The sequence below is a fragment of the Aulostomus chinensis genome, chromosome 1, assembly GCF_037954235.1.
Source record: "Aulostomus chinensis isolate RoL2024-O1b breed Wild chromosome 1, RoL_Achi_v1.0, whole genome shotgun sequence".
In the NCBI taxonomy this organism is placed as follows: domain Eukaryota; kingdom Metazoa; phylum Chordata; class Actinopteri; order Syngnathiformes; family Aulostomidae; genus Aulostomus; species Aulostomus chinensis.
In genome coordinates, this window is record NC_141320.1 from 60,045,018 (window position 1) to 60,071,497 (window position 26,480).

The 26,480-nt window shown below is 41.7% G+C and overlaps 3 protein-coding genes across 11 annotated transcripts in view; 2 read left to right on the top strand and 1 right to left on the bottom strand.

Annotated features, from left to right (window-relative positions):
- LOC147272573 (protein FAM184A-like) overlaps positions 1 to 4,751 on the top strand; it is a 30,666-nt gene extending 25,915 nt beyond the window's left edge. For 2 of the 3 annotated variants that reach the window (XM_086189628.1, XM_086189458.1), the window contains exon 24: positions 355 to 4,751. In XM_086189628.1, the coding sequence (XP_086045754.1) occupies positions 355 to 448 (94 nt within the window). In that variant the 3' untranslated portion in view covers positions 449 to 4,751. The remainder of the gene's footprint in view (positions 1 to 354) is intronic. The other variant, XM_086189543.1, reaches the window with a different exon arrangement.
- Positions 4,740 to 11,404, bottom strand: pln2 (phospholamban 2). Of its 3 annotated transcripts, XM_086190269.1 has the most exons (3): positions 11,332 to 11,404; positions 11,165 to 11,232; positions 4,741 to 6,165 (listed from the first exon to the last, which is right to left on the bottom strand). In XM_086190269.1, the coding sequence occupies exon 3, from the start codon at positions 6,085 to 6,087 to the stop codon at positions 5,926 to 5,928; it is 162 nt and encodes a 53-aa protein (XP_086046395.1). In that variant the 5' UTR covers positions 6,088 to 6,165; positions 11,165 to 11,232; positions 11,332 to 11,404; the 3' UTR covers positions 4,741 to 5,925. The 3 variants fall into 3 exon arrangements, with proteins under 3 accessions (XP_086046468.1, XP_086046395.1, XP_086046330.1); XM_086190342.1 differs by lacking the exons at positions 11,165 to 11,232; positions 11,332 to 11,404 and adding an exon at positions 6,891 to 6,991 and having other exon boundaries at positions 4,740 to 6,165; XM_086190204.1 differs by lacking the exon at positions 11,332 to 11,404 and having other exon boundaries at positions 11,165 to 11,302.
- Positions 5,065 to 26,480, top strand: cd2 (CD2 molecule). 5 transcript variants are annotated; one of them, XM_086189814.1, is made up of 10 exons: positions 5,065 to 5,333; positions 6,872 to 6,921; positions 19,520 to 19,723; positions 22,145 to 22,432; positions 22,901 to 22,974; positions 23,353 to 23,521; positions 23,619 to 23,672; positions 23,760 to 23,837; positions 24,278 to 24,540; positions 24,621 to 26,480. In XM_086189814.1, the coding sequence occupies exons 3-10, from the start codon at positions 19,645 to 19,647 to the stop codon at positions 24,702 to 24,704; spliced, it is 1,089 nt and encodes a 362-aa protein (XP_086045940.1). In that variant the 5' UTR covers positions 5,065 to 5,333; positions 6,872 to 6,921; positions 19,520 to 19,644; the 3' UTR covers positions 24,705 to 26,480. The 5 variants fall into 5 exon arrangements, with proteins under 5 accessions (XP_086045940.1, XP_086045866.1, XP_086046196.1 ...); XM_086189740.1 differs by lacking the exon at positions 5,065 to 5,333 and adding an exon at positions 5,535 to 5,722; XM_086190070.1 differs by lacking the exon at positions 5,065 to 5,333 and adding an exon at positions 5,536 to 5,722 and having other exon boundaries at positions 22,148 to 22,432.

The following is a 26,480-nucleotide window of genomic DNA, read 5'->3' on the forward strand; positions in this document are numbered from 1 at the left end:
AGACCAGAGGAGGGGACGCACTCTGCAGTTCTAGTCTAAGCTGCATGTTCCTGGACCGTAGGAAGCGGCGGGGAGCATGCAAAACATTTCGTTTGTTTCGGTGAAATTCAGAGTGAAATGAACTTTTGCCAAAGTCAACAAACGTCCTGGATTATTTACATCACGCCGCGCTGCACTCGTTTGGCATGCACCCTAATGAGTATGAGCACACACACCCGGACACAAGAGCTGCCCACAACCGTTTCCTGAAAAATCCTGAATCATTTCTATCAGAACATCTGTCTCTGCCTGCGGTTCATTTTAATAGCGCTTTTCTCTCTCTCTCTCTCTCTCTCTCTCTCTTCCCTCCCTCAGCCTTCATGAGGCAGCGACGCCATCAGACCCGAGGGAGAAGGAGGCAGGAAGAGGCGAAGAAGGGGAGCTGTACTCTCAGTACTTCACTTTCTGACCGGCAAAAAACAAAACAAAACAAAACAAAACAAAAAAAATCCAACAATCCCAATTCTGTCAAAAAACAAAAAAACAAAAAAAAAAACAACAAAAGGACTGGGACAGCGAGCTAAAGTTCGAAAGTATCTTCCAAGCAGCAATTCTGTCACAGTTGAACAGGCTCTCCTCACACGGAGGTGCGTAGTCGTGCGAGTGGGCAAACATCATCTTCACCCGGCGTCTGCAGTGGTGACACGATGAGCTTCAGAAGTCGTCCGAGGTTTTTTTTGTTTTCTTTTTTTAAACAGGCAAAAAGTCGAAATGTAGAAGAGCGGTGGCTTAAGAAACCCTGAAGTTTTGTGTTAGGATCAAATATATCAGCATTAATATAACTGATAATGAAATAAGCTGTTCGCATCACAAAACTTTTGATTGCAACTGTGCTGTGGACCCCCCCCCCCCCAACACACACACACACACACACACACATTAGTCCTTAAACACTTGCTGCATTAATGTGACATAATGGTACGTTTATTTCATGAATTCATGTCTTTAATGTCAGGCTGTGATGGCACTTGTCGTATTACTGTTAGCTGTTGTACTTGTCGAGAGCTAGATTAGCGATAAAAGTTGTTTGTTAGCATTAGCCCTGATAACCTGTCAGGCAAAGCAATAGTCCCGTGTTTTACTTATTCCTGTGGAGTTCCATGTAGTTCCCAAATTACCGCTTGAAAGCTCATGAAGTCAACAACTCGGAAATTCTGACTTTCCAACACCACACTGATGCAGCAAATAAAGGACTTGTGGGTTTTTTTTTAGCCCTCTGTTTAGTCTTACAGGCTGGAAGCAAAGCCTGATGGTGCCTTGCTTCCTTGAGGGCTAGATACAAATATTTAAAAAAAAAAAAAAAAACCCATATCGGAGTGAACCGCATCATCCTGGAAGTGTGCTACTGTGATTTTAGCGCAGATATATGTCAGTCGTAACCCAGCTTACCTGAAATCGGGCCATCTTGGAGGCCTACAGCATAGTTTACTTCTTAAGCTCACAAAAAGATGTCACAAACTGCAAGTGTGTTGAAAGCAAGATGAGTCGCTGCACGATGAACGATCTTGTGTGTGTGTGTGTGTGAGAGTGCGTGTCAGTATGTGTCATACAAGCTGTGATCCGACTGGACGACAAGATGATTCTCGATGGTTTCAGTACGACAACGCTAGCCAGTGCTTTAGCTCGCTGTCCCAGGGCTTTGACTGTGTACATAAAGTATATGTTTGAAAGTCATTTTCATATCTCGGAGCTAGCCGAGGGGCGCTTGATTTACCATCCCAGACGTCTCAGGAGGGGAAACATCAAGACCAACTGAATCAAGCGCCCCTCCTATTTTTATTATTCCAGTATTTATAATATAACCAGCTACTGTTTTTCTACGGTCTGTTTGTGATGCCACCAGACCAGAGACCTCCAGAGAGAGAGAACGCCAAGGAGTCCAAGCTACACTGAACTCTCTTTCTCCCCGTCTCTGGCTGAGGGGCAGACCATAGAGCATGCTGAAACAGAAAACACTCTCATAATGCTGCTGTCACTCACTTGAACTTTCCAGTTTTTTGGTGTGCCGTCCCGTTTTTGTTTTTGAAACTTTGAAAGTTTACATCGTTCTTGTGCTTATGACCCGAAGGTCCATGAAGTCCATCCAGTAACGTGTACAGTTTCAAACTGCATGGTCATCATCAGCCTGATGGAGAGAGGGAGACGCCGGGGTTCAAGGGTTTGATTCCCATATTCAGATAATATTTCGTCTTCCATTTGAAAAAACAAACAAACAAACAAACAAACAAAACTACAGCCCTAAAACGGTCAGGGAGGTGTTCGCGTCCAATGAATGTGTAGATTGTAATGATCAGCTAAGACTAGCATAGAGAGCTACAGCAGTACTTCACCTGAAACGGCATGTAGCCTTTCAAGTACTCACAAATAAGGCGTGCCAAGCTATTTTCTCCACCGTCGCAATACTTTTTTTTGTGACCCCCGGAATGCAGACAGAGCCAGCCATGTAGATTTAGCTTGACGCTAACGGGGCCTCACACCAGCAGATGTCTATTTGTAATCCACGCACACTTTGATTCGCGCTAAAAAGTAACTGGAACCCTTCAAGCACAAGCGATGTTGTTGAAAGGAGAGAGCCAGCTGGTTCCTCTCGGCGCGCACATGAACAAGAAGGTTATTGTCTCGTTTCCGCTCGGATCAAAGTGTTTGTGGCTTACTGAGCATATGGCCGGGTGGAGAAAGATGTAGGTCAGAACACGTGATGCACTCCAGAGTTGGAAAACAGACGTGCTTGCTCTTGTTAGCCGTCAGTCGCCGTTAGCTTCAAGCTAAATAAGTGTCTGGTGCTTTCTCCTTTCTGGAGTGACGACTAATCCAGGAGAGGAGAAAGAAAAAAAAAAAGGTCTTTGTGAGCTCAGAACACCTATTTGTGAGCACTTGAAAGGCAAAATGCACTTGGGTGACGTATCCAAGGAGACCAGGCTGACATGTCGCTCATGTCGGTAGGGGAAGACGGGAAAAATTAGCCGTCAGATCAGTAAAAATTGGCAGATTTGATGCAGTCCTCTCAGTAATTGTTAATATCCACCTGCAGTATGATCAATAGGGGAGCAACACACACACACACACACACACACACAGACGACGTGTCTGAGGTGGTCGCCTCCCCTCTGAACCAGCGGGCTCTTTCCTCCTCGCACACTGTGACGAGCCGAGACATAAACGCACACACGCCTCCTCTTCCTCAGTTCTTTCTCTCCAGACTCTCTCTCTCTCCCTCCCTCTCTCTCACACGTTCGCGTCCGATTTGACTTGACCTCCGTTAATTTTCCCGCTGATGAGGTCAGCAGTCTCACAACAGCTGAAAACCAAGAAGCACATCCGAGGAGCAGTGATACTTAAAGGGCCAGCTCAAAGATTTTGCACATAGAATTTTTCTTTGAGTTTTGAATGTGTTTTTCTACCATCGGGGCTGCCATTTCTTTTCATTATTTACACAAATTTGATTTACATCTGACCACAAGCTTCATGTAGTAGAGATTCACGTGATGATGGAAGTTTTAAATGTTGTTTTTTTTTCGCCCCCCCTTATTTTCTTGAGCACTTTATTTTTATATATATATATATATATATATATATATATGATTCTTCAAAGGTGGTCAGAGTGCTGCTCTGGGGTCGTTCCTGTCACCTCTGTCCTTCCTCTGTAGTTGACCCTCAACAAGATGAGGGCGATCATGTGACGCGACAGAACTCTCCGGAACAGCTACGACGCGAATGAGCTAAACTGAAGCGATGAATGGAACCAGTTTCAAACAAACAAACAAACAAACAAAACAAAAAACCTTTAAAGTTGAAAAATTGGGAACATCTGTCTGTTTTTATGTTGTTGTTTATTTTAATATCCCATTTGCTCATTAATAACCTGGCCAGACTTGATTAAAGGGAGAATATTACTCAGTTTGGGGATTTGAGAGAAAAGTAGTCCTCCCTCTGTGCTGGCCCCTTCAACGTGGGGACACTTCAACGTGGGGACACTTCAACGTGGGGACACTTCAACGTGGGGACACTTCAACGTGGGGACACTTCATGTTCTTTAGAAGCCCCGGTGTTCACTTTTTTTGTTTGCTTTTTGCCTCGTCAAGACTCATTTAAACTGAGTGATATCTTCCTATCTTATGTCTGAGCAGAGCCTCCCATCCCCTCCACCTCTCCATCCCTCCACCTCTCCGTCCCTCCACCTCTCCGTCCCTCCTCATCAAGGCTCATGAAAGCGCGACTACCAGAGGGAAAGTGGTTTCTTTGTGTCTCAACACTGCCGTCAGCTGGTCATCGGCGAACCATCAAAACTGCGACTCATTAAGTCAGTGTCCCTTTTGGGTTTATTTCTGTTTTGTTTTTTTTTTGGGGGGGGGGGGTTCGGTTGTTTGTTTGTTTCTTTATTTGGTGCGTGGATAGAAGCAGGGCACAGGTCGCTTCACTCTCAACTCCTCAATCTAGACAGATATTTGGAGATAAAGGTGTGTTTTTATCGATAATCACGCTGCAGTTGTGAGTTGAAAGTGCACCGACGTCACCCTCGCGACCTTTTATTTAACGATGTCCGTCTTGGCCATTTTTTAAATTTTTATTTTTGGGGGGGGGGAGTAAAATATATAACAATATTTATTTATATTTATATCATTTCTGTTGTATGTTATGGAACAGTAAAAATTATGATTGTGAGATTTCTGCCTACTGTTGTCCTCTTTTTAGCGTGTGTGTGTGTGTGTGTGTGTGTGTGTGTGTGTGTGTGTGTGTGTGTGTGTGTGTGTGTTTGCGTGCGAGGAACATCGAAAAACCTCCCGTATTGAATCCTTGAATGACTTGAAAACTACTTTCAAGAGATTTAAAGCAGTAAAACAGATGAAATTGTTCGTCGCGGCACGTTTTAACATGCGTTTTATTCGGTATTCTACAGTTGAAAAGTTTCACAATCGTCTACTGTACATGAAGAGAACAAACAAACTCGATCTCTGAATAATTCAGAATATATATATATATATATATATATATATATATATTTTTTTTTTTTTTTTTTTTACATTTTCAGACAGTGAGGATCCATTAAAATGTGCAGCACCGGACATTTACGGGCTGGTTAGTTGTCCTCTCGAAGACATATCTATAATTCCATCATCTGACTCTACAGTCGGTGCGCCTTTGCCGCTTGTGCTGGTGGAAAGCAGCGAGAAGAAGAAGAAGAAGAAGGAGGAGAAGAAGAAGAACACGTCAGCGTTAGTCAAGCTGTAGCATTAAATAATGAACCGGGAAGAGGAGAGTCTTCAACGTCTTCGAGTGAAACCGCACCGTGCAAAGTGAGCTTTCCTTCGCGACGAATAAACTCTGAAAACGTTCATGTCCACGGAAACACCTGAAGCTGGAGCTCACGTGTTTCCCAGGCCTCTGAGCGACCCGAGGCCGTTGACTGGCTTTAACATGAATTTCCTGTAGATGTCAATTTGTGCAATGTGGAGGTTGCCATGGCGACCTTAAGGGAGACCTGCGGTTGTAGCAGGACAGCTAATTAATCCATGATATGAGGCCAGAGTGAATTAACTCAAACTGATCATAATAAGCCGTTTTCATCAGAAGTCCCTCGCACGGGTGGAACAAGCCTCGATCTGGCAACTCTCCGTCGTACCCATTAATCACGTGTTCATGTGTCCTCGTGTTCTGCAGTCGGACGTTTACGCGGTTTCTGGCGGTGAGTTACGGAAACTTATCATTCGTAGCGTGTTTGTCTTTGTCCTGCCGGTGTGCAGGAAGCAGCAAGAGTTAAACAACATAATTCAGTTTTACGAGTCAGTCAGAGACACCACACAGACATGAAGTCAGGAAGCTGCTGTTGTCAGGTGACCAGGAGTGGGGAGGGAGGGGGTGTGCGGGGGTGGGGGCGGGGCATTCTCCTCAGCTGCTCAGTAGGACGATGATGTAGATGAGGAGCAGGCAGATGAGGATGAGGGTGAAGTTGACGAAGAGCTCCTGCAGGTTCCTCTTGGTCTGCGGGTTCACCTCGATCTGAGACGCTCGGCGGATGGCCGACTTGGTCATGTGCTGAACGCGCTCCATGTCTTGAGGGTTAGATGGTGGCGGCTCAGGTCGGCTGCTGGTCAAGAGGAGGGGTCCGCCTGGGTCCTGGTCTCTTGACTAGAGACAAGAGACAAACACAGGTCAGTGTGAGGGATGAACATGAGCGCCCTCTGCTGGGAGACGTTTCCTGGTGGCCATCCTGTGACCCCCCCCACCCCCGTATCTCAGCACATGGTGTCACGATAAGAGAGCTGCCCCCGAGGCGCCAGCTGGGGGTCGATGATGTGTTAAGCCAGACTAGTAGGAGGGGCCTTAAATGTCACTACAGCAATGTGGCGGCTTGAGTTGAACAGCTGAGCGATGACAGTCACAGCTTCCAAAAACAAAACAAAACAGGGGCAGAAAGAAATGCATCAATTAGAAATAAATACATTTTGGCAATCAAGATTTCTATATTTCATTTATATATATATTTTACGTCACATATGTATTTTTTATATATCTTTATTTACGTATATATTTTTACAAGTAAGACAACAATCAACAACATAAAGAAAAAGTGCAAAAACTGCCTTTTTCGTTGCAAAGATGGATGGATTTATCTGTGCTCACGCCATGATAATTAGAAGTACGCAAAACTGTTATTATAGTACACGTCCTTTATGAAAACAAACGGTAGAAAACAGTCAGAGTACTGATTCCACTACTCTGACAAATGTGCTCAAAGTATGTCGAGCAATGTCGAGCAAATCTATCTCAATCATCTCACTTCCTCTTTTCTCTATTATTGTTATTTTTTTTTTGTCATTTGTGGTGTTTGCAGGTCGTCCCTCCCCTGGTACCTCAGTAGCGCCGCCAAGTGTCCAATTACAGGTAGATGACACGATTTCAGTCGCCCGTTTCCCACCACAGATGTTGTGTTACATTTCAAAGCTCCAAAATCCAACCCCCTGCTGTCAGCATGCACGCTCTCTCTCTCTCTCTCTCTCTCTCTCTCACACACACACACACACATACATACACACAGGCCAGAAGTTAAAGGCATCACACACTCTTAAAGAGTTCTCCCGCGAGGATTGAGGAAGGTGTTAACATGTCAAGTGATAAGGGGTGACTCGGAGACAGATAAACAGCGGAAGAAACACATGGGAACTACAAAAATAGATGTGTTGGAATAAAGAGAAGAGACTCCTGTTATCTTGATTGATCCCACAAAGAAAGTGGAGCAAAGCCGCCGAAAGAAAGAGCAGTTTGAGGATCACGAGTGGAACAAACTCAGTCAGGACTTTTAATCTGGTTAAAAATAGCAAAGGAACTTGGCAAAAGCTGAAGTACAAGTGGTAAGATTTCTTGTTTGCGGGAGCTACTAATACGAAAGCACGGTCACCTTTTCACACCGACTTTGATCTCAGGAAAGCCCCCCCCCCTCCCCCTCCCCCCGATCAGATGACAAAAGGGATTTAATCCGGCGTAGAGAGCTCGCCGCCGGTCTCTGAAGCGCTCCTTCATCATGTCACCTTCATTTCAGCCTTCAGCTGGTAGTTTTTCCTCCCCTCTTCCTTTTTAGCTCCCCCTACTTCACACTTGATTCATTTTCCGCACGAGTTTGATTCAAATCCTCTACGTTCGATTTGGTATTTTTGCTTCACTCATTTCAGCGTGGATTTTAAATGAGCATTGCTGCACGGCAACAACTCACGGACAGCTAACCTGCTTCTGACCCTTCCTCAACCATCTCTGTATTTTTTTAATAACAGTGCTCAGTTGGAGGGAATAAACCTGCGTTTTTTTTACTGCCTTTTCTTGGCTCCTCCTCTTCCTCGTTAGTTGCGGTGTCTTAATTAAATAATCAAAATCTTCCATAACCCCCCCCCCCCCCCGCCCCCCGGATTTAAAAATCAATCTTTGCTTTTCTGTTAATCCTCCTCATTTTATCATTCCTTTCTTTATTTCGTTAATCCATTTAAAGAAATTAGCCTCGTCGTCCTCCTGACAGCAGTTTGACCTCTGACCCTCTGGCTGGATCACGCCAAGGCCGCTACAGCTGTGGCTGTCAGGAGTGAACGAGCAAGCGAGCGGCGCATCAGCTACGTTGTTATGAGCTGAGCGATCACTGTCGACCATGTCAGAGAGGGAGAGAGAGAGAGAGAGCCAGCTGCTGGTTTATGTGACTGATGTCCAAGTAATCCAGGACTAAAAAAATGACTCTAAATAAGCCCAATGTTTCCTTTGTCTAATGCCACACGGGAGTCTGCGAGTCTGATGCACACATAACATACGTGTCACTGGCTAAATTTATCTCCTGGCTCAACAGAGTGGATCCATTTTTCAACAAGTCGTGTCGTAGCCGCCATTTTTTGCCATGAACGAATGCACAGGAGTTCGTCACTGATCCTCTTTTTACTTCTGTGTGTGATTTAGGGAGCTGAGACTCCCTGCTAGTTAGCGTAACACGAGGTATCCTAGCGGAAGTGTTAGCGTAGCTCCGTCAAAAGTAACCAAGTGCACCTTTTCGCCCGAACAGCCTAAGAGAACTAGAGTTGTTAAAGCTTTAAAATTGTGGGATTGGGAAATGTATTTTAGAATCAAATACTTAAGTTGGAACTACTTTCACGACTGGGCGCAGTGATTTGACACAAAACCTGAACCGACGGAATACAGTGTTTGCTGATGAGTTAATCGCTGCTGTTAATCTGTAAAAGAGGATGAGGAGATTAACTTCTGGAAAAATCCTTGATAAGGTTTGACGGAGGTATGCTAACACCTCCCATCCACTTGTATTCATTGCGCTAAGCTAACTAGCAGTTAGCTGGTGACTGTCGTAACGCCTGAGTTTTCATGTCAAAATGGCTCCTGAAGCTGAACTGTTTCAAATGAAACAATCCCAGCCTATAGTTCGAGAAAATTGGTTTTTAATTCTGCGTTTAGCTTGGTAGAAAAAGTTCACAGCAGTCTGATAAATAAAATAAATATAGTTCTCTGCAAAAAATTGAGTACAGAGGGCATTAGAGGAATTATGGAGGACCAGAACTGCAGAAATCAGGGTGCTAAACAGTTTTATTTTGTGCCTTTATGTGCCTCCAGTGTAACAAGCTGATGGATGTGATGTCTCACGTGGTTTACCCGACAAAACAAACGTAAAAGTAAAGTTTTCCCTGGTAAACAACGTCAACAGCTTGACGTGCTTGAGTGCGCGAGCGCATGTGTTGAGGACTTTTAGATGCCGTTCATTCCATGACTGTGTGTTTTATCAGTGTGTGTGTTGGCAGCAGAAGCTGTCATCTTGCAAATGAGGTGTACGTGTAAGGCCACACACACACACACACACACACACACACACACACACACACACACAAACACATTTTAACCTTTGATATTCTATTACTTTATCTTGACGGAGAATTAAAAGCGAAGGCAACAACGACGCATTCAGGAGCATCTTTTGCAACATGTGGCGCGTCTTGTGTGACAGCCATCAAGCAGTCGAATGTAGGTTAGATGGATATTTCGGTTTCCTGGTTCTGACCTATTATTCTAACTGGGGCATGGTCATTGTGGCCCGTTGCAACAACTTTAAATGCCTACTGTATTCATCGAAAACTTCCAAGACGCGCAGCTCAGTCCTGAAGAAAACCACCTGAGGTTATGATGACTGATCCGAAAAGATAGAGTTGGCTGTTTGTGCTAAATTTAGGAAGAAAGAGCCTCCTGTTGGCTCTGCTATACCTCTCGCTAAAAGCCTGAAGGGTAAAGGTGGTGATTTGACCCGCCAGCTGGAGATTGTTGTGGTGGTTGTGGTGAAGAGATGAAACACTCTGGGAGGTGGGGCCGTCTCCTCTTGGCCAAAGCTCCATCCATCAGAAATAGGCCCACAAAGACATCTCCAATTTCAAACAAACGATACCGATTTATCACCAATTATTACACCTCAACCTCAACAGCAATCACTCTGTCGACTTGATTTGACCCATAACGCTTGACAATAAAGGCGCAATGTTTATTCATCACTCTCAGATGTAACTAAGTATTAACTAACCATTATTCAGCGTGATTAAACGGTTATTAATGTCATTGTGACCCCTTAGTTTCAAGTTGGGAGCGTACAACTATTCATGGTAACCCCTTAACCTGAGTTTTTCCCTCCATCTTTGCTTTGACCTGCAAACATGAACATCATAAGTACATTTGTATTCCTTAACTTAGTTAACTAAGCATGAAAGAACATCACTTAAAAAAGGTTTTCAACAATTTATAACTTGTCGTTGGGACTTTTAATGGGGAAACATGTAACACTTCAGCCAAACCCCCATGAACCCCATAAATAGCAGTTAATTAAGGGTTAACTAATCATTACTTAACATTATTAAGCGTAATAAACCATTTATTAATGCTCGTTTTGACCCATGTTATAAAGCGGGGATCATATAACCACCCTAACCTTCCATCTGTGCTGTGACCTATAAACATGAACATTGTTAGTAAAATACTCTCAGGTTAACTCTTAACTAAGGGTTAACAAAGCATTAAGTCATGTTTATTATTGTTACTACAGTGTCGTTATTAATGAACAGCTATTATAAAATGTTATCATCGTCTTTTTTTTTTTTTTAATGTTCCGTTTTGTGAATTTTCCCAACAACCTCCCCCCCCCCCCAAAAAAAAAACCCACAAAGTGGTGAAAACGCATCAAAATCTCAAATATTTCACGACACTTCCAGATTTCCTAAATTCCCATTCAGCTGGTTTGGCCAGTTTACATCAGACAGGAGAGACGGATTTTAAGATGCATTTGTGACTCCTAAAATCTCGTTTTCAACTAAACTGATGCTCGGTGTTTTAAAATGCAATCGTTTGCTTTGGATGGAGGAGAATTTCAGTGTTTATCCCTCAGGGAGCTTCCTTGTCGCTCCTCCAGCTCTGCTACTGTATGTGAACACGTACTTTTATGAGAAGCAGTGATTCACTGACTGTTATTTAAAACCCAATGTGCTGAGCTCGTTTCCTTATTGATGAAGAGTGCAAAAATTCAACTTGCTAGAAATATAAGTACTTTAAATAATCGCTGCTGACTGTCAATGTTTGTAGAAGAAGTGAATCAGAGGATGCTGCTTCTTACCTTTCAGATGAGAACAAAGCCTGTTGGTTTTCGAAAGAGAAATGTTAGATATGCAACTGTGTCCGAGGCTGTAAACACATAGAGACAGTGAGAGAGAGAGAGAGACCGCGCGTGTGTGTGTGTGTGTGTGTGTGTGTGTGTGAGAGAGAGAGAGAGAGTAGCACAACCCAGAAAAGAATTTCGGAGGGTGGGGATACCAAGGTCGACGCGGGTCTGCAGCATCCAGCAGTCCTAAACCCTTCAAATGTGTTAATGTCCATAATGCAACAACTATCACGTCTGCATTAGTCGTAGCTGTGGTTTGGGGGGGGGGGGGGGGGGTAGCAGCTGCAGGTCATGTGACCCGGAGGCCTCATGTCATTTCTACTGTTGCATCTTCCTAAACCCATTTTTATTTGCGGGCTATCTAGTGTCACATCATGATGATTAATTTAGCCGCGTATTAGCAATAATTAATTCGGCTCAACCTATTCTGGAGCTTGACAACGTCTTCTGCGTAGCCCTGGACAGCATCCTGCTCTTGGGAGTGATCCAAACAGACGAGGGGTTCAAAGAAATGCAGGAAAAAAGTAAAAATAACCCCTCTTTGTTGCAGCCGGGAAAGAGTTGCATCTGCCTTATAAGGAGAATCTGCATGTAAACAGGCTGGGTCAGGTTTGGGTTATTGCTGTGGAAATAAGACAACAACACACAGACGTGTAAAGCTCCTGCCTTTGATGACAATTTTTCGTTTTTTATCCTTCATGTGGGACGACTGAGCCGCTCCAATCTGATAAATCAGGGACACGAACACTCCTGATGTCGTAGAGAATTTTTTTTTTTTTTAAATTGCAAAAAAACAAACCTCCCCCAAAAATAAAATCTGTGACATGCGACGTTTAATGTCATCGCTATCACACCCTTTAGTTCTATGTCCATGATTGATTATGAGTACTAAAGCACGTCAGACACTCTCTTTGACTGAAAAGTTGCTCTAAACAGGAGTTTGAATGTATCAGTAACGCCTCGTGATAAGAGTACATTAATTAAAGCTTAGTTAACCGTTAATTAATGTATATTATCGTTATTTACTAACGTGTTCATGTTAACTTGACAGGTTGCTGCAAAGATGGATGGAAAAACTGGGGGAGCAAAGAGGTTATTAAGGGTTAGTTTGTAATCCGGGTCACAAACAGCATGAATAAAGGGTTAATTATGCTGAAGTCATACTTATTCGACACGAAGCATTAACTAAGCTTTGTAACTGTCCCCTTAACAACTTAGCAACTTCATATTGGCCTTTTTAAAACAAAATGTTGTCTCTGAGGCAAACAATGCAGTGATGGAGGGGGGGAAAAAGGGAGCAATCACAAGGTTTGGAAACTGTTAAATCGATCAGATTCACTTGGTCACATGAAAATCCGCACCGACAAGCCGATTCCTAGGGTAAAGTGTTAAATAATCTACTGCTCATTGGTTACCCAAGCAGTTACAGGGGTCTATTTTAGGGGGAAATGTTCCGTGTGTTATCGGACAGGAAGTTGCTGGTAGAATAAACTGTTTTTCAGTCTGTTAGCAGGAGAGTTTGTGCTCGCTCGGTGTCGCCAACTCAAGATTGAATCTGGTAAAAAGCCTCATTTATGCATCGACATTGATTCATTGTTATTTTTTTTTCGAAAAGATCATAAATAATACAGAGTCAGAGATAAAGAGTGTGACTGCGTTCATGAAATCATTTTATCGACGTTCTTTGGAGAATGTAAAGATGTCGAAGACGGGGACAATCAGCACTGGCTTGCTCATCTGCGCTTAATTTATTTCCAGCTGAAAAATAATAACTGTTCTCCCTCCTTCCTTTTTTTTGAGTGTGTGTGTGTGTGTGTTTGAAGTGTGTGTGTGTGTGTGTGTGTGTGTGTGTGTGTGTTTGGTTCCAGGAGCAGTTCAGCTCTGCAGCCTTACATGGTGAAATGCCAGACTGCTCTGACGTAAAACTAGATGAAGATCCAGGGCCAGAGAGAATCGACTTGACTGACATATTAATCACCGCCGGGCTGAGAAACAAAAAACCGCTGGTTGTATTCTCGAGAGGTAACAAACCTGTAGGGAATATTTCCGGAGCCAAGAGGACTACGACTCCGGAATATCCCCCTGGAAAATGTAAATATCTTTACTGAATGCTCCGCACAGGAGGCAGACGTCCTTTAATGCAGGATATTGATGAATCCCGCCTACGAGGCGGTTGTGCGACCCTGCTCATCATGATGTTTTCAACCCCTCCTCATCATCTCATTATGTGTGTAGCATGTGACAAATGGGTGAGAGGGTGAGGCGGCGGATGAGAGAGAAGAAGAGAGAGAGAGAGAGAGAGAGAGAGAGAAAGGGTGATGGAGAAAGGGTTTACCCCATCAGCTGTGTTTACCCTGGGAGACTTAGTGCTGCTGTTGGCAGCTTCACACACATTCTCTCTCTCTCTCTCTCTCTCTCTCTCTCTCTCTCTCTCTCCCTCCCTCTCTCTCTCCCTCTCTCTCTCCCGGTTCTCCAGATATAGACAGCTATGCAGAGAAGCCCAGACCGAGCTTCTCCCCAGAGGCCTTTGTCTGAGAGCAGGATTTCTCTTCGAGGCTTTTGTACCAACCTAAGACCCATTGGTTCTGCTCTGAAAAAGCACTTCAGAATACAGTTTTGCAAATGTTAGATGTAGAAATATATATATATGTGTGTATATATATATATATATATATATATATATATATATATATATATATATATGGGATGTTTGACAAGTTTTATTGAACATTCACAGACAAGAATCTTGAAATGAAATGAAGTGAAAACTGAAATAGCTCCTGACTTGTCTGACTCAGCGATGAACCTGTGTGTGTGTGTGTGTGTGTGTGGGTGCGTGTGTGTGTGTGTGCGCGCGGGTGTGTGTGTGTGTGCAAGGGATGACGTACACGTCATTTTCAGCGAAACAGTTTCCTTCAGCGTTTGTTTTTTTTCTTTTTTCTTTTTCATGAAGCGGCAACGGAAATTCAAACATGGAGTGAGGTAACACAAACCGTGGGTGGATGACGTCAGTCTGAGTTACAATCTAAATTTAAACTGCATTCACAAGTATAAAAAAAAAAGAAAAAGAAAAAAAGATGAAATGTCCTCTCGTATTCCATATCTTTAAAGTGATAATAATTTCAAACACAGGCGCTAATGTGCTCACACCGAGGGACAGATCTCACCGAGCTGCAGAGACTGTAGACTGAACAGTTGTGACGTACAGAGAGAAAAGTCGTAGTCGTAGACGTCACTCCTTCTCTCAATTTATTCATTTTGAGGCTGCAGTATGTAACCGTTTCCCTTCCTGTGAGTCAAAAAAGAAGAGAAAATGGAGTTTTGGACATCCAAAACCTCCGCTGAGGTCTCTCCTCACCCTCAATCGAAAAACCCATCCCCCTAAATAAACAGGTCAGACCCGGAGCAGCCGTTCATGCTCTGTGGTTGGGACGGAATCGTCAGACTGTGGACTGGAGCGTCCAGCTGTCACCCACAGATATTTCACCTCAGCTCATCTGTCCAACTACAATAAATCCAGCGCGCCCAACACTAAATATGAATAACCACAAATCCAACGTACAATAGTCGCTATCCTCCCATCGTTTAGAACCCGACACACCTGAAACCAAAGCTGCACGGAGAGAGTTGGCAAGCACGTCTCTGCTAATAACTCATAAAGCAAATGCAGCGGCAGGTGTAGCCCCCCCCCCCCCCCATCGTTACATCTCCTGATCCAATCGCTCGAATCCGGCGCCCGCAACCGATGCCCCTCCCCTCAAGACACCCCAGCAACAATCACTCAGATGCTCTCAGTCTCTAAAAATAACAGCGATTTTGTTTTTGATTTTTTTTTTTTTTTTTTTTGGATGGGTTGTTGTGAAGGTAACAGTCTACAACCCACAGTGAGGTCAAAGATGTGTTTCTATACACCAGTTGCACGTCTCAATAATTCAGTGCACGTTGGCAAATGAAGAAACTGCGACGTGCGTGCGCGCGCGTGTGCGTGTGTGTTTTTGTGTGAGTGTGTGTGTGTGTGTGAGTGTGTGTGTGTGTGTGTGTGTGTGAGGGGCGATGAAACTTCCTCCCTGGGCTTTGTTTACCCTTCAAATGTTATGAAGTACATCCCCAAACTCTTAATAGGAGCTCTTCATTACTGTCTGCCTCTTTATATACAAAAGGCCTTGATGGAAAACAGAGTGCCGCTTCTGGGAGGAGAGAAAAACTCATTCAAGTACGACTTTTGCAGAGGTGGCAGAAGTACACACACGTTAAGTACTCGTGTAGAAGTGCATACTGATACTGGTACCAAAACAAACCCCAAAAAAACCCTGGGTAAAAAAAACAAAACAAAATGGAAGTTGTAATTTAACTTTTTTACTCGAATGAAAGTAAAGAAGTCCAGATATTTATGTCAAAAAAGAGCCTATCCCCTCAAGAAGTACAAGAAATATTTCAAAGTAAAATGTGTAGTCTTTTGTTTAAAAAGGTCTTTACTGATCTGTAAAAAGCACACAAACAAAAACAGACCAAAACTGTCAAAAATAAACTTTGAGACATCAGAAGCAATAAAATAACCGTTAAAAAAATGAAATAACAGGCCTGTTTAAGATGTTGAAAGTACACAGGGAGTAAAAGTAGCCAGATAATAGTAAATAAAAGTACGAATACCTGAGGAATCTGCTCAAGTACAGCAAGTATCTGTACTTCCCATGTCTGGACATGTAATAATTTAGGGTTTGGTTAATAAAAGCATTTGTTAACTTACAGGATAAAACATTCTCTTTGTATACTGACTGCAGTTACTCATATTAGCCACTAGAGACGCTGTTAACCATCGTTTACCACCATTTTTCCTTCACTTAAGAAATACCCAGAAGAAATAGTACCCTGGTGAAAGTTTATATTTAGAATTTTACTTCATTAAAAGTAGATAAATATTTAATATGGAGTGTACTTCAGTGCCTTACGTAACACAGTCTAACCCTCGTACCAGTGACCTCTAAAGGTCACGTTAAAGTGGTGTGAGTTCCTGTTGTGTTGCTCTGAAGTTCTCAGGCTTCAAATGTGAAATTACAATCTGCTCATCCTCTACAACCACTAAAGTACTGATACCCCCCGACAAGCAAAAACTCCCGTCTACCACTGGTGGATCTATTTTAACGGTAGCTCTGGTTTTCCTGCTGTCAAATCAGCAAGCGCGTCACAGAGAGGACAGGCGACAACACGCATACCTGAACGTGATTGTCAGCAGCCGCCACCGGGCCACAGATGGCATTGTTTCCACTGATACAATATTGTGTCATCGTCATCTTGACACCGTCTATAAATAATTTTCTATTCACACAGGAAGCCTCATGCTGTCGTGAACATCAGGACGGATACAAAGTTGCATCAGTCGACAGAGGTTACTTTTATGGAGCGTAAATATATCAGAATATATCGATGTCATAATCATAATACTGAAAGAAGATATAGTAAAAAGAAAAATGACTTAAAACTGACTTAGGGACAGGTCATACATTGCTGCCGGGATGATTTTTGTAGGCCAACCAGGAAGTTAGTGTCTCCTCAATGCTAAGCTAAGCTAGTGGGATTTTCACACTGGAGTCTTGACCACTTAAAATTGTCTCTTTGGCTAACAACTCGTTTGTTTTGTTGTTGTTGTTGTTGTTTTTAGAATGACAGGTGTTGTTCTGTGGGATAATGTTCATGAAAGTCCACATCTTTTTATGATTTGTCCAAACGCAATTACTGGAAGAACAAAGCTAACGCTAGGCAAGGCTATTTTGTTAGCAAAAGGCATTTTCAAGACACATAAATGTTTTAAAATTCCAGAGTGTGTTATTTATTGACATACTGTATTCTGTAAAGCAAAATGCCAAACTATCTTAAGCTAGTGTGAAAGAATTAGCTTCGTTTAAACATTGAATGACCTTGAGATAAGGGAGCCACAATGCTAGCATTCAACAAGGCTAGCTTAGCTCTGGTGTTACTCATTGTCATTTCTCGTGGCTGCTGTCTTGAAATCTCCCTGTTGTCTTGTTTGCTGCAGTATTGTGAAATACCCCTCACTTTTAAGGAAGTCACGTGACATTTTTCATGCTACTTGACATTTTAAGGACCAATTATCTGATTTGAGGATGGACTCCCCTGAGGGAGCTGATTGTGGAGATCAGCATCGGGGATGGTGATTGGACCCCGGGGTATTTAATGGGGTTTGTGTGGTGTGTTTGGTCTGATGTTGGACCAGAGCAGTGGAAAAATAACTCTTCTATTTATAAAAGCCCATTTAACAGAACAGGGTCATCTGTGTCCCTCCGAGGAACACAGAGAGTCAGAATGTCCGCCTGCTGACGTGAACTCACTCCATCATGGAGTCAGACCTCAACCTCCCAGTCAACATGGACGCTGGAGAGCTGCAGCGCCTTTTCAGCAAGCAAGCCTGGCCCCTTAATGTCTCTCTGTTAACCACCTCAATGTACTTGGCGGCTCGACCCCTGACCTCGAGAAGGGGCTGGCATCTTTTAACACGTCTGATGAACCCTTCTGAAACCTGAAAGCAGTATTTGTGGAGAAATAAACCTGTTCAACTTTAAATTTCAGTGGGAAGGTACATTTGAATTAAAAAAAATAAGCATTTGTATTTGGACGAAGTAGTATTTTGGTTGTAATAAATCTTTTTAACTTTAAGTATTTGAACAGGAAGTAGTATTTTGGTAGAGTAAACCTTTTAAACTTTAATTATTTGAACTGTAAGGTGCATTAGAATGAAATTTTTTAACCATATGTATTTGGACAATGTAGTATTTTGAGTGGAATAATCTTTTAAACCATATATACTAGGATAGAACGACGTACTTTGGGCGTATTAGAACATAAACAATATGCGTTTTGACAGCAAGTAGTATTTGTGTGGCATAAACCTTTCTATATTCAAACTATACGATATACATTCCTTGGCAGAAAGCAGTATTTGGGCTTAAAAATGAATACTTGGACAGGAAGCAGCAACCCTGTTTAAATCATAAATGTAAGTACTAGGACAGAAAGTAATGGACTCAGTTTTATATAGCGCTTTTCTACCTTAGCGGTACTCAAAGCGCTTTACAGTTTCATCTCATTCACCCATTCACGCACACACTGATGGTGGAGGCTGACATGCAAGGCGCCAACCTACTCATCAGGAGCAATTGTGGGTTCAGTATCTTGCTCAAGGACACTTGGACATGGTCACCGGGGTCGGGGATTGAACCAGCGACCCTTTGGTTGCTAGATGGCCTCTCTACCCCTGAGCCATGCCGCCCAAAGTAGTATTTGGGTTGTGATACTGCCTTGCTTGCACTTGAGCATCCATCTAATCCTCTGGGGGCTCACACACACACACACACACACACACACACACACACACACACACACACACACACACACACACACAAACTTTCGAGATACTCTGGCAGGAAGGATGGAGGTCGTGTTTTTATCAGTGCTCTCATTTTAAACTGAGCTCAGTGACGCCCTCTAGAGGTTACTGAAGAGGCAAACCTCTCCAGGCCTGGTGGCTCTGATTGCTTCTGTGCATCGGTGTCAATTCAGTTATGGATTTTCAGTAAAACCACTAAGAACCGCTTTAAAACTGAACCCTCACACCAAAATATAAAAGCCTTATTTTCATTCTCTTTGCAGTTTTATCTAAGACAGTGGTTCCCAACCTTTTCCAACTCAGGGCCCACTTTTAAGTCTCAAACATTTTCCTGGCCCACCTCTGACTCCATAAATACGGAGGCAAAACAATGCGTTCCCAGTGCGCTTTTTTATTGAAGATGGAACATAAAGGACTGAACTGCATGCGATAGAAACCAGTTGGAAGCTCCACACTCACAAACACAACCTCTCATTTCTAAAAACAAAGCAAACTAACAATAAAAAGAATATTTGAACATCTATAATATCCTTTTAAATGTAACGGATTTTTAACATTAAGGACGTTTGGAAATGATTTGGCGGCCCACTTGCAATCCTGGGCCGCGGCCCAAAGGTTGGGAATCACTGGTCTAAGACCTTTGAATACAAATCTGAATGATCTTCTTTGTCTATTTTTCAGAGAAAAATCAGAAAATGTAATTTTTTTCAACACTGATCCGCTTTTGATAAAAAGGTCTTAAGGCCCTAAAATGTGCTTATTTTATGTTCATAAGACTGCAACTGTTATTAGAAGCGTTTACTGTTCGATTCTAAGATATAAAACACACACACGCACATTCAAACATGAAGTTTCTCTGTGTCGGTTGTGACAGTGACGTCTGCTGCGCTGTTTGACATATGTGGCAGGTCTTGGATCGCTTCCTTTTGAGACAAGAAACGCTCTTGGCAGGAGGTGATCTAACTGCGGTGACAGGAAGTCACCCCGACAATGGAAACCGGGCGTTCTTCATTTCAAGCTGTGTGTGAGGAGGATGATGGGGAAGATGGCTGCTGTCTCCACCGTCGCTCTGCTCCTGCTCCTCTGCTCCTGCTCTGGCGTGGCCTCCACAGGTACTTTTCAACGCTTTAAAAAGTTTTTTTTTTGTTTTTCAGCTTTTATAGAAAATTAACTTCTTATTGTGTTGGAACTACAAACTTCTATTTTTTTTTTTTTTGTGCCTTTGTTGTGAGTTCTAAGTTTTTTTTGGGACCCCTTTTATTTGCAGAAATTCTCCCGCAGTGTTTCTTATTTTATTTGTATTTATTTCAGTACGGTGTTAAATCAACTTCCAATTTATTTCTCGAAAAAAAAAAATTAACGATGAAACTTTACATATCTTAAAAAAAAACAAAACATCCCTTTTCATTCTCATTTTTGAAAAATTCAGTTTGTAATTTGCAGGAAAATGTCTTACGATTTGAGAAAATAGAGATTTGGTGATTTAATTATGCGAATCATTATCATGATTCTTTTGATATTGAAATGGTAATCTGATGAGAAAAAAAATTATAATGAGGATTACGCAAAACGGAAACCAGAATTGAAAGTAAAAAAAAAATAGCTGGGAAAAAAACAAACAGCGAAAGGAACCGATCTTGGGCGTAGATTTGAGGGAGATAGAATGAAGAGAAAGCGGGTCTGTGTTCCTTCAGCTGTGTGTTTGCTAGAAACTGATAAGAATATGAAAAGAAGATGGCAGGCCCACTTGGCGAGTGTCTCGAAGCCTCTGAGGTTACAGAGAGGGTGAGGAGGAGGTGAAGCAAACACACAGGTGGAGGGGACCCACAAGCACCCAAAACACAAGAGACCAGATATACATACATATATCTATGTGTGTGTGTGTGTGTGTGTGTGTATATGTATGTATATACATTTATATGTATGTGTATATCTATGTGTGTACACACATATTTATAGATATATACACACACACACACACAAATATATATATACATACATATATCTGTGTGTATATATATGTATGTATGTACATAAATGTGTGTGTATATATGTATGTATATACATTTATATGTATGTGTATATCTATGTGTGTACACACATATTTATAGATATATACACACACACAAACAAATATATATATACATACATATATCTGTGTGTATATATATGTATGTATGTACATAAATGTGTGTATATATGTATGTATATTCATTTATATGTTTGTGTATATCTATGTGTGTACACACATATTTATAGATATATACACACACACAAACAAATATATATATACATACATATATCTGTGTGTATATATATGTATGTATGTACATAAATGTGTGTGTGTATATATGTATGTATATACATTTATATGTATGTGTATATCTGTGTTTGTACACACATATTTATAGATACAAACACACACACAAACATATATATACATGTCTGTGTATGTATATATATGTTTGTATATATATGTATGTATATACATTTATATGTATGTGTATATCTGTGTGTACACATATATTTATAGATACAAACACACACACAGACATATATATATACATACATATATATGTCTGTGTATGTATATATACATACTATGTTAGTTGTGAATAATGGTGATTTTGTGCAAATGCATCAATGTACATTAAAAATATTTTTAAAAAATCAGTGCAGTAAAAAAACAACGGAGTACAATTCTAAGATATCATCAATATACAGTGTTAAAGAAATTGATAAAGTAAAGGAAACGAAAGCGTCACCATCCACAGTAAAAGCGTAGATTATTAACTCAATGTCGGTTTTAAAGTAAATCTCCACTTCGGAGGCGCATGTAAAGATTATTTTTTGATTTCATTTATACACATTTTTCTTTTTAAGATCCCCAAATCTCGTTTGTTTTCATGCGAACGAATATAATCCAGGTCAATACTCGGTCTCCGCCGTAGCTCCCCCAGAAGTGGCCTTGAATGTCTGAGGAGAAATTGTCGTCGATGACTCAGTAACCATTTGTTTTTGGGTGGTTTCCCTCCAGAGAAAACAAAACCTAAGCCCACATGAAATTCAACCGGCAATTGTGTCTTTTTTATTTTTCTTTACTTCTTATTTGCAGAAGAACACATTGCGTTACAGAAATTAAAGAAATCATTTTGTAAAGGAAGTAGGGTGACTGTGCATGAACTGAAACGAGTATCAAAGCTTTCACTTTCAGATTTCACATGAGAACAACATGGAAAAGTCACAGTTGAACAGTAAAGTTGATCCCTCAGTGGCTAAAAACATTGCGATGTCAATTTTTCTTTGCAAAAAAAAAATAAAAATCACTGTTTAACTCGCTGTTGTTTTTAAAAATCTTGACGGTTTTTCTGTCGAATCCAATTTTGTCATTGCAAATTTATCGTATTTTCAGATAGTTTGAATTCAGAGTTCAAGCAAAATGCCACAGTGATGCATTACTCCTTCAGTGTGACCCCCCAGCTGTTCCAGATGTTTTTGATATGATGCCGTCACGTCTCCTGACTTCTGTTCAGCAGACCCTGCTTGTGACGCCCACGTTGCGACCGGCAGGAACTTTGCTGTGTCGCTAAATTACACATGGACCGACAAAGACGACTTGAGATGGAAGCACAACGGCATGGTGATCTTTCACCGAAGAAAGGCTGTCATGATCCATGGGAGCTGGGATTCTATTTATGAAAACGGATCCCTGAAGTTGACAAGGGTGAAGAAAAGCGACGCGGGGAACTACACTCCCGAGGTTTACGATGAAAACGGACGGCATAAGCCCAACCTGAAAAAAACAGTTTTATGTGTCATAGGTAGGTAACCGTGGAGACCTGGAGTTTTGTTGTTGTTGTTTATTGTTTTGGTAGATAGAACTTTTCCTTCAGTTCAATTAATTTGTGGCCAAATATTAAAAAAAAAAACAAAATTGAGGGAACAAGTTTGATCCCGGGGCAGCGTGGCTCGGAAGTAGAGTGGCCGTACAGCAACCGAGGGGTCGCTGGTTCGATCCTCACTCCTTGAGGAAGACACTGAGCCCCACCTCTCGCCCAATGTCAGCTGGGATCGGCTCCAGCCCCCCCCCCCCCCCCATAGTGGTGTAGAAAATGGACAGATGGATGGATGGAGGTTAGATCCTGTTGTCTATGACGTATTATTTTCTGTCATCACGACTAGGTCACATGATAAACCCTTTATGTCAGTATTGATCTGTCTAAATAGTTCTACAGTCTCACATCCTGTTTGATCTCTCGTCTTTGATCTCTTTGATCTCCCTTGATCAGACGCTGTCTCGAGGGCTGGACTTAGGAAGAAATGTCTCGGGTCCAATGTCACGTTTACCTGCGTGTCTGCTCAGGTGAGAGCAAGTGTGTTTTATTTTGGAAGGTTTGTAAAAACTAACTTTAGAAACAGAATCCAGTTTTATTTTATTCGCTTATTTGCTAAAAAAAAAATTTAAAAAAAATTAAGTGTTCTCTTTCTGTTCCTGCGCAGTTTAAACAAAGATATTTTCCTTTTATTTTTATTCCTTGAGACAAACCACTTCTGTTTTTCCTTGTTGGCTTTACTGTAACAAGAACTTTTCTACAGTTTCATGTACGGGGGAAGAGTCCGGAACACTTTAGTGGTCTCAACTTCAACGGTTTTTCCTCCAACTGGTCAAATTCAGCGCACATTGTTCTCCCAGTAACCCTCTAACCCGCCTGTCAATGACACCTGTAATCAATCCAACAAGGGTACGACTATTGAATGGATTCAGAATGGCAAAGTGGTGAAGGGGGAGAACCGTTCCACTCTGGTACGACTGGCCAAAGATGTGAAAGAAGATTCCTTCCAGTGTAAAATTTCCAACCCTGTCAGCTCTTCGACCAGCGAGGCTGTGACACAGGACTGCGTCAGGCCGTGTGAGTCTTTACATCCATCAAACAAATACTGAGAGAGAGATTTATTTTCTCTCCCCCTCTCTGGCATCACTAAAGTCCTCTTTGATCTTCTTTAAAGCGTTATTTGGTCTTGATTTCTGGATCATGGTGAGCATCCTGGCTGGTGGAGGAGGTACGTTTCCCCTCACGTGGTACTGGAAGTACACCACACTACGCCGATTGTGATTAAAAACAGGAGTTCATGTTCCATCTTCATCAGGGCTGGTTTTGCTGCTGATCATCACCGTCATCATTTGCTGCATTCGGAACAGCTGTAAAAAAAGGGCCCGCGTCAAGGGTATGTGAGGATTTCTTTACAGCCCCAACCTTAGTGTTAAAGCCCCAGATACGTTCCAGTTTAATCTGAACTGAAATGATCTTGGCGGTTAAAAAGATCATCACTGTGACTGGAAGAGGGTCGGATGTCAGATTATGGACGCAGTTAAGAAAAAAAAACGGCTAAACGGAAGCTGCTCTCGAATGAGAGCACCAGCATGACCACAACATCCTGCTAACACTTCTCTCAGTTTGGTAAAATATAAAATGTCCCTAAATGAGGTATCACTTCAAGCGCAAACAATGTTGGAGGAATGCCAGTAACAAAAAAATGCTAATGCCAGAATAGCAACCCAGATAGCGGTCACATGTGGGCCTCATCTGGGCCACGTTTGGCACTTCTGGCTCTGATGGCGGCCAAACATTCAACAGGTGATTAATGTTTATTTCTCTGCTGCACAGATGAGGAGGAGCTTCGCTTGGGGTGGAGCCAAAATCAACAACAGCAACAACAACTACAAAAACAACAATATCATCAGCAGCGGCAGCAGCAGCAGCAGCACCGCCACCAACACGGTAACTCTCCCAGCCATCATCAGCACCATCACTGTCACCAGCAGCTGCCGGCTGGCAACACTGGACCTCGCCCCCAACGTAAAAAACAGCCTCGCAACCCCCAGCGCTCTGGAGGTCAGCCTCAGCCCCTCCCCCAGCGTCCCGCACAGGTACGTAACCCAGTTGATATGAGGCGTTGGGTTAGTTCAGTCTGACCTACAGCTCATCTTCATGTTTCACTTGCGCTCAGAACCCCAGACAAGCTAACAACGAAGAACATCCTCCCCCTCTTCCTCAACCGAGGAAGACCATCTCCAGAGCGCCGAAAGTGTGAGAGTTTCAAAGTAAAAGACGTCGCCTCTGTTTTACAATGATCCTGAATTTACTTTCTCTCTTCTCTTAACATGAGTGAGCAAACAAACTGTCTTTTTTTTTTAAATATTAAATAAGGCAACATGATTCATGATTAAAATGTATTAATTTCAATGTATGTATATGTATGTAACATTTAAAAAAAAAGGTAGTGGTCAGAACATTGTGTGCTGTCATGTTTCGAATAAATGGCGTGTGTTGTTGAATGACACATTTTCTTGCAAAAGCGTTGAACATGAAGGCAGTGGTTTTCACAAAGCTATGCAGAAAACCGTGTGTGTGTCTGTGTGTGTGTGTATGTGTGTGTCCTGTGCATACGTGATGCATCTTTGTGGTTTTGAGTGTATCTCTGTTGAATAGTTGCTGAGGGGATGATTTTATGTGACTTTTTTTTAATTGTGTGTGCGTGCGTGTGTGTGTGTGTGTGTGTGTGTGAAGCTTAAGTGTGAATATTAACAGAAGCTGATGAAAAGTTTTTTAATAGAATTAAAAACTTTATTTATTTTAGTTTATTCATTTATTTACCGGGTTCATTCGTTGGGGAAACAAATTTTCGTGTCGTTTACATGAAGATTACATACATTAAAAAAATAGAGAAATAAACCATTTTAGAAAAATACATCATATAAATTATATATCCACATACATTGACACATTGAATTGACTTCAAAGTCCTCCTCCTTATATACAAAACCCTCAACGACCAAGGACCAGAATACAAAGCCAACTCCATTGCCAACTATGCGCCCCCAAGAACGCTGCGGTCAGCAAATGCGGGCTTATTAGATGCGTCTAGTTATGGCCAGAAGAAAATCGGAAGTGCAGCCTTTGTGATCTATGCCCCAAAATTATGGAATACACTGCCTATCGATATTGGGAAAGCCAGCTCGACAGCCATCTTTAAAAGAAAGCTAAAAACGCATCTTTTCACCCTTGCCTTCAAGTAGTGCACATTTTTAGCCTTCAGCTAGCGCACTTTCTAATGCATTTTATTATCTTAGTAATCTATTTTATTTTTTATTTCTATTTTATTTTTTAGTAAAAACCTGAAAAAGTGAGGATTTCTTCGTAATACTTAGCCATACAGCCTCTTAAAGAGAGACAGGACATGATAAGTGAACCGTTGCTTTGAAAAGTGTTACGTAACGTCTTAGAAGAATCTTTAAAGCTGTTATTTCAGGCCTGTTTTTAATTTGTTCATCTCTGCTGCATGCTTGTCTTTAATCATTTCTAAATGCCTTTTATTATTTTTAACAATCACTGTTTGATTCTATGTGAAGCACTTTGAGTTGCAACCCTTGTATGAAAGGTGCTATACAAATAAAGCCTTACTTACTTACTTACTTACATTTATATAATCTTTCTAATGTGATTTAATTTAACATAGAACATGTATTATCATATAATGTATATTGAAAAATTAATAGATGTATCATATGAATAATTAAATTCTGATCACCAGTCTTGTGTGTGGTATTAAAGCAACATAAGATCAAATAAAGTCATGTATTTTTTGTACGTTTGAGCTGTGGAGATCATAAATTGTTGAATGACGTGTGCAATGTAAACCTCTCCTTCCCCTCATGTTTCGATCTATAGCAAAGTTCCTGTCTGAGGCCAGAAGATGGCGATGTAATTCTGAGTTTTACGACACCAGACCAATATTTAAAGCTGACATGTCAAACCAGGCTGAACAGGAATTATGTCGGGTCTTAAATTAAAAAAATAAATCAGATTA

Excerpts from the sequence above, each read along its gene's own strand:
- pln2 (XM_086190342.1), bottom strand. The coding sequence starts at position 6,087 with ATGGAGCGCGTTCAGCACATGACCAAGTCGGCCATCCGCCGAGCGTCT.
- cd2 (XM_086189814.1), top strand. The coding sequence starts at position 19,645 with ATGATGGGGAAGATGGCTGCTGTCTCCACCGTCGCTCTGCTCCTGCTC. Across the intron at positions 23,522-23,618 it reads ACAGGACTGCGTCAGGCCGT|CGTTATTTGGTCTTGATTTC; the intron begins GTGAGTCTTTAC and ends TCTTCTTTAAAG. Across the intron at positions 24,541-24,620 it reads TCCCCCAGCGTCCCGCACAG|AACCCCAGACAAGCTAACAA; the intron begins GTACGTAACCCA and ends ACTTGCGCTCAG.